Genomic DNA, 15,242 nt, shown 5'->3' with positions numbered 1-15,242 from the left:
AGTATTACTCCTATGAGCAGGTCACCCCAAAGGCCATCGCCTGCGCCAAGCGAATGCACTTCCTTATCCCCAAGCCTAAACAACTCTGAGTCAGGCATTCCTTTGTCTGCAGAATCCCCACAACCAATCCATAGTGGTCCAGCTATGACTAAAACGGAACCTGTCAACATTCCTGTGACAAACGCAAGACTAGGAGAAAATTCTCTAAGTGGGCAGGTTTCTGCAGTACCCCCATCTCCAGTTCCTAACGCTGTTACGGACGGCATCTCCACAAGCATCCCGAACCCTGTGCTTCCAGCATTGTCTGATCAATTCAAGGCTAAGTTTCCATTTGGTGGTCTACTAGACTCTATGCAAACATCAGAAACCTCAAAACTGCAACAGCTCGTAGAGAACATCGATAAGAAGATGACAGATCCAAATCAATGTGTCATTTGTCACCGTGTGCTCAGTTGTCAGAGTGCTCTCAAGATGCATTACAGAACCCATACAGGAGAAAGACCATTTAAATGCAAAATTTGTGGACGTGCATTCACTACAAAAGGCAATCTAAAAACACATTTTGGAGTTCATCGAGCGAAGCCACCACTTAGAGTACAGCATTCGTGTCCCATTTGTCAGAAGAAATTTACAAATGCTGTTGTTCTTCAGCAGCATATTCGTATGCACATGGGTGGGCAAATTCCAAACACGCCGTTACCAGAGGGCTTCCAAGATGCTATGGACTCGGAGCTTTCCTTTGACGAAAAGAACGCAGAAACGCTGAGCAACTACGATGATGACATTGATGAAAATTCCATGGAAGAGGACCCAGAGTTAAAAGACAACACAAGTGACTCCTCCAAACCACTTCTACCTTATTCCACGTCATGCCCACCTTCCCCCCCATCTGTAATTTCTAGCATTACTGCTCTGGAAAATCAAATGAAAATGATTGATTCTGTCATGAACTGTCAACAGTTGACCAATCTGAAATCATTAGAAAATGGGTCAGGGGAAAGTGACCATTTAAGCAACGATTCCTCATCCGCTGTTGGAGATCTGGAGAGCCAGAGTGCAGGGAGCCCTGCAATGTCTGAATCTTCTTCATCCATGCAGGCGCTGTCTCCTGAAAACAGCATCAGTGAAAGTTTCAGATCAAAATCCCCAGGTTTTAGCAACCAGGAAGAACACCAAGAAATACAATTAAAGACAGAAAAACCTGACAGTCCACCACCCCCTACTGTTGAAAATGGAGGTGCACTGGATTTGACAGCCACCAACCCGGGAAGGCCACTCATCAAAGAAGAAGCTCCTTTTAGCCTGCTGTTCCTGAACAGAGAACGTGGTAAGTTTAAAAGTACTGTTTGTAATATCTGTGGCAAGCCTTTTGCTTGTAAGAGTGCATTGGAAATTCACTACCGCAGCCATACTAAAGAGCGTCCATTTGTATGTACAGTCTGCAATCGTGGGTGTTCCACTATGGGTAATTTAAAACAGCACTTACTGACACACAAATTAAAAGAGCTGCCTTCTCAGTTATTTGAACCCAACTTTACTCTAGGTCCCAGCCAAAGCACTCCTAGCCTGGTCACCAGCACTGCGCCTACCCTGATCAAAATGGAAGTGAACGGCCACAGCAAGCCGATCTCATTGGGCGAGGTCCCGTCGCTTCCAGCTGGAATCCAGGTTCCTGCTGCACCACAGTCAGTGATGAGCCCGGGCATCACTCCTATGCTGGCACCACCGCCACGCCGGACTCCCAAACAGCACAACTGTCAGTCATGTGGGAAGACCTTCTCCTCAGCAAGTGCACTGCAGATACACGAGCGCACCCATACTGGTGAAAAGCCATTTGGTTGCACAATCTGTGGTAGAGCTTTTACCACAAAAGGGAATCTTAAGGTAAGAAGGGAATCTTTAATGTCAGAGCTTAAATTGTAAGAATGTGAGAGTTTAACAATGTGCCGAACCTCATGTGTTTACTCAAATCAAGAGATGAGGATAGTATGGTTATATTGTGACATCCTTACATTATATATTATGAACCCAATGTAAGAACTAAAATTTTGTGGGTGCATACAAATTATTCCATTTTTTTAAAAAAAAGTGTGTTTCAGACATGCATTTTCCCCTTTATTGATGGCTCCTGAATTCTTAGATTGTGGTAGAATACTTTGGTATTTTAAAAATGATTAAAAAACAAACTCCAGCTCCATGACGTTAACTCTGCAACTATAAACAAATATTATGTCGATCCTGTTTTTCTTGAAAATCTGAGGTTATAGATTCCCAGCACACTTGTGTGCTGCAGAAGCATGAGTTGTATTCAGCTGAATTTTACTCAGCATAGACCCACTGAAATTAATGTAGTTAATTTCGGGGGTAACACTATGGCAAGATCTGCTGGGATGAGCTCCTTAGGATGCAGTGGATCTCCAGCTCAGCTGGTTTTAAGTCCCCAACCCTGGCTCAGTTTAAGATTCATCGGTGTAATTTGCTTGTTCCAGCTGAGCCAAAGCTGGTTGAGCTGAGGCCAGTTTATCAGTCCCCCAAAAGGGGCACTTTGGAGGTGAGACCCAGGAAGCAGGGAGGGGGGCTTAGGCTGGATCCTAAGCCCGTTCAGCTCAGTCACATGACCTGGCAACTCAGGATAGAACACTATTTTAAATGCTTGCTTTCCCTCTTCCAGGCTTAGAGCAGGAGCAGCAGTCCTGCTGCTGGACAGGGTTTGGATCTGGTCTAAATTGACACTGGTTTGCTTTATGCTAGCTTCTTATCCATAGGATTGCTCCCTTAGTCATGTTCATTAATTTCAATGGGTCTGCTTTGAATAAAACTTTGAGTTAAACCTGACTACCCATGAGATTTATGACAGTAGTAATCTTTTTTTAAAAAAATCTAGTCACATCAGATTATATTTGAACCTTTCTGCCAATCATGCCAATTTAACATATTAAGAGTCTGTCAGTCGGGGTTACCAAATGCTCTGCGGGAAGCCCCTGTTGCAAATTGTGGCTTTTAACTTGCTTACAATGCTCAAGGATGTGGCAGGTTTTTGATATGTCACAAAAGCAACATTTTAAAAGTAGAACTGCGGCACCATCTTTTATCCCTACATAGTTCAGGTAAACATAAGAAGGTGAGATGCAGTTGCAGGGTTTGCATGAGATAGAAAGGAGCCTGAAAAAAGCCTTGGACTTGCACACTCTTCACTCTCCTCCTTCTGCATGGCCTAGTTCACCGGCATTTGCTCTCAGTTTCTTATGTCTTGTTGGCCTCCTTGCTGTGCAAGACTCAGGGATCATGGCTGATCACAAACTACGGTTAAACAAGCTAGCTTCATCATCTATAGCTTGAAGTTGCCTTGTTTAGAAACTTAGCAGAATTTTTGATCAACCACAATTTCTGACTCATGGGCAACAAGTCCAGATTAGAGGAAAGTAATGGTGATGTCCTTTTCTAGGTGCATAAGACAAGGAGATGAGAACAGGGAAGGCTGGGGCTTTGGTCAAGTTCATTCTGGCTCATGTATGCAGTGCTAAATCATGGCTTAGTGCAGGCATAGGCAAACTCTGGCCCTCCCGATGTTTGGGACTACAATTCCCATCATCCCTAGCTAACAGAACCAGTGGTCAGGGATGATGGGAATTGTAGTTCCAAACGTCTGGAGGGCTGGAGTTTGCCTGTGCCTGGCTTAGTGGGACGAGTGAAGGAGAGACATTTTAACTGACAGTAGACCCAATCCAGTTAAAATTAATTGTGAATAAGCTCCACATAAAGCCAAAAGACTTAAGTTAGTTTTGACCAACATTTTATATTAGTTTCTATGGTACTCAGTCCCAACTAATATTAGATGGATTGGGGCCATTTAAGAAACGAGGTTTGGATCCAAATATCCCATTACAGTGTTACCTTGGTTTACAAACTTAATCCGTTCCGGAAGTCCGTTCTTAAACCAAAACAGTTCTTAAACCGAGGCGCACTTTCCCTAATGAGGCCTCCTGCTGCCAGTGCCCTTCCACTCTTCGGCTTCCGTTCTTAGACCGAGGTAAAGTTCTGAAACCGGGACACTATTTCCGGTGTTGTGGAGTTTGTAAACCGAATTGTTCTTAAACTGGACTGTTCTTAAACCGAGGTACCACTGTATATGACTAAACATATTTTGACTTATTCAACAAGTACCATCTTGTCAACAGCCTCCATTTTCCCCCAAATGCCACTTGGGAGGGTCTCCAGCCTTCTAAAACTACTTTTCAGAGGGCAGGAAGGGCTTCATATTGAGATGAATCAGCAATCTTTCTCCTCATATAGTGGGATGTTTGCATCCAGGTCATTAGTGGGCGGGGGGGGAGAGATAATTGAGGGAGAGATTCAACTAAACAGTTGCAGTAATGGGAGCCAGCACAATTGGACTGAAATCAACCTGGGGGGAGGGGGGAACCCCAGGACAATGCACAGGAAGAGAGGGGAAATCATTCCATCTGCCAAGCTGAAATGCTTGTGCTGGTGGAACAATTATAATACCCACTTTCTTGGGAGTAAGCTCATTTGAACTGAATGGGTCTTACTTCTGAGTCGACATGTATAGGCTTGTACATGGCTCTTGGAGACTCGATCAAAATGGAGGCTTGTTTGTTTTATATTTTTCATTTTTAAAATAAACCTTTCTGTGGGCCTTAGTGGTTGGTTGGCTAAATCTGACAACCTGTGCATATTTGCATTGCAGTAAACTATGGAACTTGCATGAATCCAAATATATTAATATAAAATACAAGTTTGAGAAAGGAGGGATGAAATCCAGTGCTCCATTTCAACTTATGGAATAGTTATTGAACGCACAGAAGCATCCATTTATCAGAGGAGGAAGTGTGTTTTTGCTGATTCCCTTTTCCCACTGCAACCCCCCAAAATCTATTCCAGAGGGTTGGGTCGCCCTCCAGAACAGCGTGGCAGGTGGAGTTTCATGGGAAATGGGGATCAGCAAAAAAGGGCCTCCATTCTCTGATGGGAGCAGACACCTCTGCTGAATCAAAAGCTGTTCTGCGAGGCCAAATAGCAGTGCTGAAGTTCAGGGCTTTAGAAGCAGAGCTGTCTTTCTTATTGGGCTTCTTGGTGTGTTGCGCTAAGGCGCTGGCCTCTCAGGGGCACCCCAGCGGGTGGGGGAGCTGCGCGGCTTTGCCGGCGGCCTCCCGTTTCCCTACACACCTGCCAGCCGTGCGCCTTCAACCATATGGCTGGCGGGCGTGCAGCTTGCCTCCCAAGCCTCCATGGGAGGGGTTCGATCCCCGCAGAGGCTTGGGAAAAGGTCGACAACTCTTGGAAATGGGGGGGGGGTGCTGGAGGGATCTTTGCACCACAGCGCCAGATATGCTTAAGACGGCCCTGGTTAGAAGTTTAAGGTGATAAAAAGATTTTAGTCTTTCAAATAGCATGTGGACCTAGTAACCCTTTCTTGTGTTGTTCTTTCGTATAAAGTATTTCCCAGCTTCTTTTAAACCTTTGTTTAGCATGTTAAAATGTTACTTTTGCACTTCCTTTTGTTATAAATGCGTGTGATTTATAAGAACAGCGTTGTTGAAATGATTGTACGTGAAAACTAAAATTGGCTTTTAAAACTAGCCTCTTCATGGGCCGTGTGGCTCATTTTGAATTTTGCTTATTTTGCCAATCTTTTGTTTGTTTTGTTCTTTCTCTAAAGGTTCACATGGGAACTCATATGTGGAATAATGCCCCCGCACGGCGTGGCCGTCGACTGTCTGTGGAAAACCCCATGGCTTTGTTGGGTGGTGATGCTCTGAAGTTTTCTGAAATGTTCCAAAAGGATTTGGCAGCTCGGGCCATGAATGTTGACCCAAATTTTTGGAATCAGTACGCTGCAGCTATTACTAATGGACTTGCAATGAAGAACAATGAAATTTCTGTCATACAGAATGGAGGCATTCCCCAGCTCCCAGTAAGTTTAGGCGGAAGTGCCATTCCGTCTTTAAGTAACATTACCAGTGGCATGGACAAAGCTCGCACCGGCAGTAGCCCTCCCATCATTGGCTTGGACAAAGCGAGTTCTGAAACTGGAGCCAACCGTCCATTCACAAGGTTTATTGAGGATAATAAAGAGATTGGCATAAATTAAAAGCATTCAAGTAACAAGTAACTGTTGGACCACTATTCAACACAACATTTGTTCTTTCATGTACAGTTTTGGGAGTTAAGCATTAGTTTCGTGACCTAATTGCCTAGGTTCCCTTTAAGATTTTTCCCCCCATAGCAGAAATACATAACTTCGTGTCCGCTGAAAAGTTGTCTTGCAAGATTTGCATGGCACTGCTTTCAACAGTGAGCTGACTGTTAGCGAGAACTGCAGAACTCCTTAAATTTAAGTAAAACGATAAATCATTGGATAAACTGCATTAGGGACTGAAGGAAGCTAAATTGTTTCAATTTTTGTTCTTTAACAAAACAAAACAACACCAATTGAGTAAAAGGGGGCTTCTCAATGGCATTTTCAGTCCAGCTCTTCCTTTGCTGGTTTTGTTCCACTTAGCTAGAAACTTGAACTATGTTTTTAGAAATCCTCTAACACTCAATAAGTGATTTAGTACCCTAATGCTGTGTATGATTACAGTATTCTTGTCTGTAGTATTTATAATGTAAAGATAATGCGGGTAACAGACAATATACTAGCCCCATCCTTAAATGAAGCTTTTGTACTGCAAAATACACCTGGCTATGTGATTTTCTTTCTTTTTTTAAGCAAGTTTTGTTTCCCTATAAATAAGTGGTTTATTTCAATGCAGGCAAAATTGTGAAGTTTTATTGGGAAAGATAGCATGCTTTTCATGTGCAAGTACCTGTCAGTAACAAACCATTTTAATTTAAATATTTGTAGCTGCTATGTGGACAGTTGTTCTATTAAATGAAAAAAATGTAGTGTGGACTTCAGTTCATGGTTGGAAAACAAGTTACAGACAAACCTTATCACCATATATTATTCACAACATTATAAGCAGTTGTGAATAAAACATTTCATGTTATCAAAGGCAGTACAATAAAAAGGCAGTGTTTGTATAATGTGTTGCAAACTCTTAATTTATACTATTGCACTTTTAGTATTTTATATTTAGGGAGGTTTGTCTATAATTTGAATCTGAACAAAGATGTAAACTATTTTATAAATAGTACTTTGGCTTGAGGAAAAATGGGGGGGGGGATATTTTGTTGTGTTTGTCTTTTAAGGTCAAACAGTAGGAGAGATCTGTGCTCCTTTAAACAGGAAAGCCACTAAGAACTGTCAAGATTCTTGGGTAGAATGGGGCCTGCCATTTCTTAAACCGAAATGATTCATTTAACTTTTCTATAAGCCCACCCTCCAACAGACCTTTGATATGTTAATCTTAGGGCTGTGATATCAGAGCAAGCCTAGGAGAGGCTAAAGAAAACATTGTGTAGGCTTAATTTTGCTGTAATCTGTTCTGTCTCTTTCACTCCCACCCACAAAGCAGGATGCTGACTGCTTAATAGCCCTGGTATGTAAAAGCAAAACAGAAAACAAAAATATTAAGTATCAGTCGTAACTTGAACGTAAATTCCCAACTCTTACTGATCTCTTTTTAAAAATAATAATAATAATTCCGATATTTACTACAAAGCACAATGTATTCTGAATATTCAAATATAATTTTCAGTTGTTTTTAAAGCATTGTTTAAAATTGTGACAAAAGGGAATGTTTCCACTCTTACGCTAGGGTGTTGGCGAGGCTGGGGGCGTAAATCAAAACTTGAACAGTAAATGTTTTGTGTACTACCTCATTTTTGTGCATTACAAGCATGGTGGAGTCTGACACTATGAACTTCCGTCCAACAAAATTGTTCAAGGGACATTATGGGTAGCTGGGAAACAGCACAAGACGTTTTATGCCCCTGAAGAAAGAATCAGACAGTGAGGTCTTCTCAGTTGAGATGGAAAAAAATAAAATAGGACAATCGCTTTCTTGTGCAACAACAAAAAAAAACATTACTGTAAGAGGATGGACTGTTTCTGCCATCGTGTCATTGAATGAAAAGTTTAAAAGACTTATTAGCAGTTTGTTTCTGTTTTGAAATGAACAATGAACTATTACAGCTCTGTTTTCTACAGCAGTGATACACAGAATATATATGTGCATATATACATGCATATATCAAATATATATGTAGGTATGTATGTGTGTATATATATACATATAGATATATATATAGAATATATATAGAAAATAAACATCCTTATATTATAACACCAACCATCGGTGACCACCATTTGTGTTTGGGGTGTTTCAAAATTGGGAAACAAAGAAAACTGAGGTGGCTTAATGTTGCTGTTTTTCAGCAAATGAATGTTTTTATTTATCTGTGTACATTTCTGGTGTGAAATAATTTTTGTTTGTTTTTGTTTAGTATTTGGTACCATGTAGTGTTATCTCTTCTCCCTAAAGGATGTGCATAACTTAAAAAGAGATGTAAAGTGTTGTAAATAAGATGGCTGATGAAGGTACAGTAAGACTGACCCCATTTTGTATTCAGGGTTAGGTCATTCCTCTCTGCATGGTGAAGAGAGACACTATTTTTATACTGCGATACCATGTAGGGCTAGGAGCCTCCCTGAACCACCTGGGAATTGTTACCTAGATCCAATATTTTTTATTATTAAATCTTGTTGGCTTGACACATCTACTGATTGAAATGGATGTCTTAGTCTAGGTTCCTATTTTTGTCATATGGAATTGAATAAAATGCAGGATGTAATATTATTTCCGAATTGTGTGCCATGATTATTCTAATAGCAGAGTGAGATGTGGGAGATGGATGTTCATGGCTTTTAACTGTCAGGTACAAAATATAAATATGGCTGGAATCTTGGATTCACACAATTTGAACAGAGTCCAAAGAGTCCATTGGGAAACCACTTTTTGCAGTTAAAAATGAAATGAAATCAAAGAGTTCTACAGATAAATACTACATCAGCAGTGGAATAAAAGCTGGATCAAAACAACGGTGCTCTGCCGCAGTCCTCTTCTGCTTGTCTCCCTTGGGTGCAATTGTGCCTTATTCAATTTACACAAATTTAAATGTGATTTACACAAACTACACTGCATATTTATTCTCAATGACTGTGAAACAAGAGATGCAACTATGCACACACGATAGGTAATGCACATCCAGGTCTCCCCTCCCCTCCCCCCCTTTTTATTTCTGTTTTCATTCATGCTGAAACGAAGTTGCTGCTGAAGTTAAAATTGCAGGAAAAGCCTAAAGGGGGTTGCACAGATCATGCATACATGAGTTTGTGGATCCCAGTGAATAACTGGAAGACATGCCATGCCCCTTGCTTTATTATCAGCAGAGAATTTTCTATAGAGCGAGCCATTTGTGCATATGTACCTTGCGAGATTGAAATAGTGCTATTGGCTGCTAATGTGTAGCAGTGAGATAAGTGAATCGTAGCTCTCGCAGTAAATGTTCTTGCAGCAATAGAGCAGTTTTAACCATCGCAGCCTACCTTTTTGAACTTGGACTTAAACCATTCGCAAGAAGTCTGAGGAAAGGTCTTTTTTGTCTCTACAAATTGTAACAGGACGCCAAGGTCTTTTATTTCACCGAGTTTTATGACAATTTTGCCACTGTGCTTTTGATACAGAAACGCCCGGGGTTGGCTTTACAGTTGCAATGTTAAAGTGCAAGCTTTGATGACATTAGCTACATATCACTCCTCAGAAGCTGCTGAAAAGTAGAAATGAAAACTTAACCAGAGTGTGTTATAGACCATTGGAGACGAAAACATGACAAGGACTGCAGGTGCCCTCTGGCTTGTTGGAGGGCGGGGGGCAGAAATCCTCAAAAAAAAAAATTAGTTTTTGCCTGCCGTAGATCAATATGGGTGGAAAGTCATGTTGGAATTCCACAAATAAATGAAAGGCAGCCTGTAACTCACTAAACACTTACAAATAGGTTAGAGAAACAGGAGTGGATCATTAAAATGGTTCACATATAAATTTCCCATTTATGTAATACAAATATTTCTCTCTAATCCCCTAAATTATACTGTTAATGTCTTCTCTTTCCACTTTGTTATCTATGTTCCACTAAATAGTATAGCAAAATTAACACAAGTATGGATGCTCAGGGAAACTAGTAATTCCACCCCCCTTTCTTGGTTGTTGCAGAACTGCATCTTCAGTGACAGCGATGTTGTTCTGTTCACCAGTTCCTGTAATTAAAACAGGTCACAACCCTTTGCTTTTTTACAAGTATAAATAAGGATGCCATTTTATTTTGCTGCTGGTTCCTGAACCCCTTCTGAATAACCTGCTTCTGTGTCTCTGCCAAGGTCGTGCAGATGTAAGGTTTTCCATCTTCCTTAATAAATTCATCAGGACACAGAAAAAACCAAATGCATTTTCTAATTATTATTAATATTAAGCATTTCACTTACGAAGTGCAATGTGCTTTATAATGCTTAATTTAACATAGGTGAGTTCCCCCTTAGCAAGCGTTTCCTGGCTCTGATGGCTGTTTGATGCTCATACCAGCTTTATACCACACCAAATAGCTGCAAGACCTTTGAGAAAGACAGTGGATGCATTAATGCAGAAATTGCCACTTAGAAAGGGGCTCCCTTTTTAAATTTATTTAAGCAAGACATTCTTTCAAAATACCTACAACAAAAAATACCACTAAAAAGAAAATGTGTGAAACAGAAATAAACTATGAATAGTAAAAAATTATGTTTATGGAGTGCTTAATATTTCAGAAGTTTTGTCCAGATTCAGGAGAAAACTGGTTATGGACAGAGTTTGTTCTTTTTAAAAAATAAAAAATAAAGGAGCAATTGTGTTTTCAAACCAAATCAACTTTATTTAGTCCCGACTTCTGTTTCAAATGTTGGGAAAAGCAGATATGCTTTCTGAAACTCCCAGCCTCATAGCAGGAAATTGTTCCTGTAGAAATATAGGGCTTATTATTACTAATTTACCCACAAGTAACGCTTCAGTTTCTCGGTTGGAAAACAAGGGGTATGATAAACAGACGTTCAAAATCAGTTTTCTGATTTGTACTTATTAAATAGAATAATGATGATGATGTAAAAAGATACCTGCTTTCAAAGCTGCTGTACTTGCACTGCACTGGTGAAGCAGAGGACCAAGATCACCATAATTTGTCAGGTTAAACAGATTAAAACATTAAAAAACCAACCAACAATCCTTTCACTAACAATGAAATAGCATTGTCTTATGAAGCCTTTTCCCTCAAAGAACAGTGCAAGGCCAAGGTCGCAATCCTAATGAAATTTAAGTAGAAGTAAATTTCATTTCAAATATTGTATTTCATTGCAAATAATGGATTTCAAATTGATTAGGATTTTTACAAATCGTGTTTTGTTTATTGTTTTAAAGTTGCCAATTTGAAACGTACGTTTAGACTTTCAGCAGAAATAAAGACCTAAAATACCTATTCCAAAATGGCAGGTAAGGAAGTGAAATTACCCTGTGCCCAATACTTCATTTGCATTTTATTTTTAGGATTTGTAATTAAAAGAACCCTGAATATTTTACCCCATCCTATTAAGAGTAGTCTGTTCTAAAGCAGGGTGGTCTAACCTCTCAGACCAAGTGGGCCACAAGAGCAGTTTGACACAGAACCCAGGAGCCACACACTGAATTAAGTCTGCATACTGTAAATTAAAGTGTTTGCAATACAGTTAATATTATTTAATATACGAGATTAATATATTTAGTTAAATATACATATAATTACACAGATAATTGATTTAATATATTTCTTTATTAAACAGAGCTGTTCTTTAAAAAAAAAAAAAGGCCACCAAATGTGAGGGGAGTCACTGGATGCAGACAGGACTCCGGGCAGAAAAGAGAAGGGAGAGGGAGAAAAAAACACTGCTTTTTATTTTTGCCAGTTCACCCCTTCTCTTCTCTTTTGCCGCTTCCAGAAACACACACACACATTCATTCATTCATTCTCTCTCTCACACACACACCTACAGTCGCCCTCTCTAGCCCAAGTTAGGGATCCTCTCCAAATGGCCACTCCGGCTCCTACAAGGTTGTCTTGGCCGAGAAACTGCATATCGCTCCTTTCCTTTCCTTTTTGTTCACCCTCCACTTTTTGTCTCTCCTCATCCCGCCCCAGGATTTTCAGCCACGGCTGAAACAGGCAGTCTGCTGTGGTTGTGAGCAAACCAGGGCAAGGCTTTCAGGTCGTTACTTCCGGTTCCCTGCAGCTTCAGTACTTAGCAAGAGCCACCCAAAAAAGGCCCTGAGGCTGGCATATGGCCTGGTCCAAAGGTAACTCAGGTGCATCGTTAAACACTGCACGTAATACAGCACACATTGGCTCCCTGCTCCCAGGTTGTTGATCAGGCATAGGCAAACTTGGCCCTCCAGAAGTTTTGGGACTACAACTCCCATCATCCCTAGCGAACAGGACCACTGGTCAGGGATGATGGGAGTTGTAGTCCCAAAAACATCTAGAGGGCCAAGTTTGCCTATGCCTGTTATTGATAGATTGGCTACACTTATTATTTTGGTGTAAAAGATGGCAAGAGACACTTAAGGAAAGATCTGAGAAAACTAATATGCTGATTGTTAATCTAATCTTTAGCAGCTGGACAGAAGATTCTGGTTGCTGACTCACATTAAATAACTGCTAAGTGGAGATGAATGTAACTTACTGAGAAAGAACATACAGTATCATAGAGGTTTGGATTTCTCTTCGGAAATTACTTTGGTCAGAAATCCTCTAAGCATTTTCAGGTCCAATGGGGTGATAATTTGAGAATCTTCATTGTTCAAATCCTATGGAGAAGTTATTACCTCCCCCCCCCACCCAATCTCTTGATACAGTGGCAAATGCATGATTAACATGTCATTGGACCTTCAGAAAATTCCATGGCAAAATCTGCTCCTCAGACAGCAGCAGCCAACCCTATGAACTCAGCTAGACAGGTGAACAAGCGATTTATATGCGTTGTATGTACGATATAACACTGTGCCACCAGATGGCAACATGGAGCACTGTTTTTCTCTACCTGTTTTCCCTGTTTAAATTTACAACGCTTTAAACTGAAACACTTATTTGATGTGTCTAGTTCCAGCCTAAGATTCGTGTTCCTGTGTTTTCAAGTGGCCATATGTCACATGTACACTCTAAAGTTTTGGTATACCCTAATATGCAGAAAGATGCCTTTGTTACCTGGCCAAGATGCTAAAATGTCACAATACTAAAGGTTATTCTTTTAGATTCTTCCTAGTGGTGCAGGAATAAAACTGCTGGCATATTTGCAAAGCTAAGGAGGGTCCACATAGGTTTCAAATTGGATGGGAGACCATGTGTCGAAGTTCGTGCATTTCAGAGGGGTGAAGTAGATGACCCTCAGGGTACTTTCCAACTTTGCAATTCTATGATTCTAAGCCGGGATAGTTTTATATAGAACACTGCTATAATTGTGAAGTATGTGATTTTGATCCTCCGTACTCCCCAGCTCCTGCCACCAGGGTGCAATGGGGATCTCTGCGGGGGGTGCCTTGTTTTCACACACACACACACTGATTGCACATGACGTCAATAAGACACCGCACCTCAATGTAGGGGGCAAGTCGGCGCCCCTGATCCAGGAAGGCTCTAATTTCTTATGAGTTTAATGGACACTTAGCTGTAACCTAACTGTAATTTAAACCAAACACATCCAGAGCATTGTTAGGCTCCTGTAGGGAAAATAAGAGATTCCACAAGCACTAGATTTGACATCCAAGAACTGTTACACGCAAGTATGCTTTAGATTTAACCAGAAGGGTAGAGGTTGGTTCAGCTCAAGAAATAGCTGTGGAGCCTCTAAGGTTGCTTTCATATGATGTGTCTCGCAACTTAGCTCCATTTGAGAGTTTTCCCACTAGAATTCAGAAGACCAAAGGAGCGAGAAAGAAATGGATGGGGGAAAGGATGCAAATGCCCAATTCCCTGTCCAACTGAAGTCCTTTCCAAGAGACCTCGCACATGAGAGGTAAATATGCCTGCTGATTTTGAAAAAACTAAGGTTCCACACTGGCGATGTGACCATGCAGCTGACCACCAGCACCACAAAACTAAACAATTTATACAACTATCATGCAGAGTTCCAAAATGGTATGAAGAAGACAGAACAGATAATAAATTCAGCAGCTTTTTCTCTGCTAACATCTTAGGACTTGGGAGAAAGTAGTGTATCCTATTTTAATGGCTATTGAAACAATCCATATTTCTCCTTTATTCTAATTCCCAATAATAGAACCATTGCTAGGTACTATCTGATGATCTTTGAAACAGCAGTTGCAGGTATGGATGTTTTCATCAGTTTGTCTTTCTGCAATATAAAAGATCAAAGCACACGTAAGAAGGTGACTTTGGGCACAGGTTGACTTTTAGATACCAGACTTCAGACACTGTAACTTGATGGGTCCTGCGGATTTATGAATTAATTAAATGGATTTATGGTTGTTCAGCATATTTGATGATGAGAAACAAGGGATCTCAAGTCATGATTCCAAAACGTATTGTCAACAAAATGGATGCAGATTACTTGACATTTATAAGGCTTGTACCATCTGTTGACAACATGCCCTTTGCATTCCCATTCAACGGCTGCAGTCCTGGGCCTGCTTGCTCTTAAACAACTATATGATCAGTGCATTGTAGCATACATGGATTTTGATTTCTTATATTATAGCACTAGAAATGCAACACAATATCAGTGGCGTGTCAGGATGCTCTGTAACTGCTGCTTTCAGATTCAGTACAACACAGAACTTAAAATACACCTTGTCCCATTCAGACATGTGGTGGAATACTTTAAACAAGCCTGGAAGATAATCAATTAAAATAGCTCAATAGATTTCAATCCATGATTTTACAGCATTAAGGAGGACATGATTCAACAGCACTGGTATGTCCTTTTTATTATTATTATTATTATTCATTAAATTTGTATACCACCCTTCATCCAAAAATAACAGGATGGTTCACAACATAAAAATACAAAATGAGTGCATACATAACATAACAAAACAAAAGCAAACCAAACCCCCCCCAATCCCATTTAGAAGGCTATAGAATATTCAGTCAGCCTAAGGCCTGCTTATGGATAAACGTTTTCACCTGGCATCTAAAGATATGCAATGAAGGCACTAGGCGAGCCTCCCTAGGGAGAGTATTCCACAAATGGGGAGCCACCACAG

General features: G+C 40.5%; 1 protein-coding gene across 3 annotated transcripts in view; it reads left to right on the top strand.

Moving 5' to 3' along the window:
• Positions 1-8,765, top strand: part of SALL3 (spalt like transcription factor 3) — a 26,495-nt gene extending 17,730 nt beyond the window's left edge. For 2 of the 3 annotated variants that reach the window (XM_082236038.1, XM_082236037.1), the window contains exons 2-4: positions 1-1,327; positions 1,544-1,884; positions 5,681-8,765. The exon at positions 1-1,327 is cut by the window's left edge. In XM_082236038.1, coding sequence (XP_082092164.1) covers positions 1-1,327; positions 1,544-1,884; positions 5,681-6,112 — 2,100 coding nt within the window. In that variant the 3' untranslated portion in view covers positions 6,113-8,765. Of the gene's footprint in view, positions 1,885-5,680 lie in introns of all 3 variants that reach the window. The other variant, XM_082236036.1, reaches the window with a different exon arrangement.
• Positions 8,766-15,242: the final 6,477 nt, after the last annotated feature.

The sequence above is a fragment of the Podarcis vaucheri genome, assembly GCF_965113315.1.
Source record: "Podarcis vaucheri genome assembly, chromosome: 8".
In the NCBI taxonomy this organism is placed as follows: domain Eukaryota; kingdom Metazoa; phylum Chordata; class Lepidosauria; order Squamata; family Lacertidae; genus Podarcis; species Podarcis vaucheri.
The sequence above is the reverse complement of the archived record's forward strand: the minus strand, read 5'-3'. Positions and strand labels throughout refer to the sequence as shown.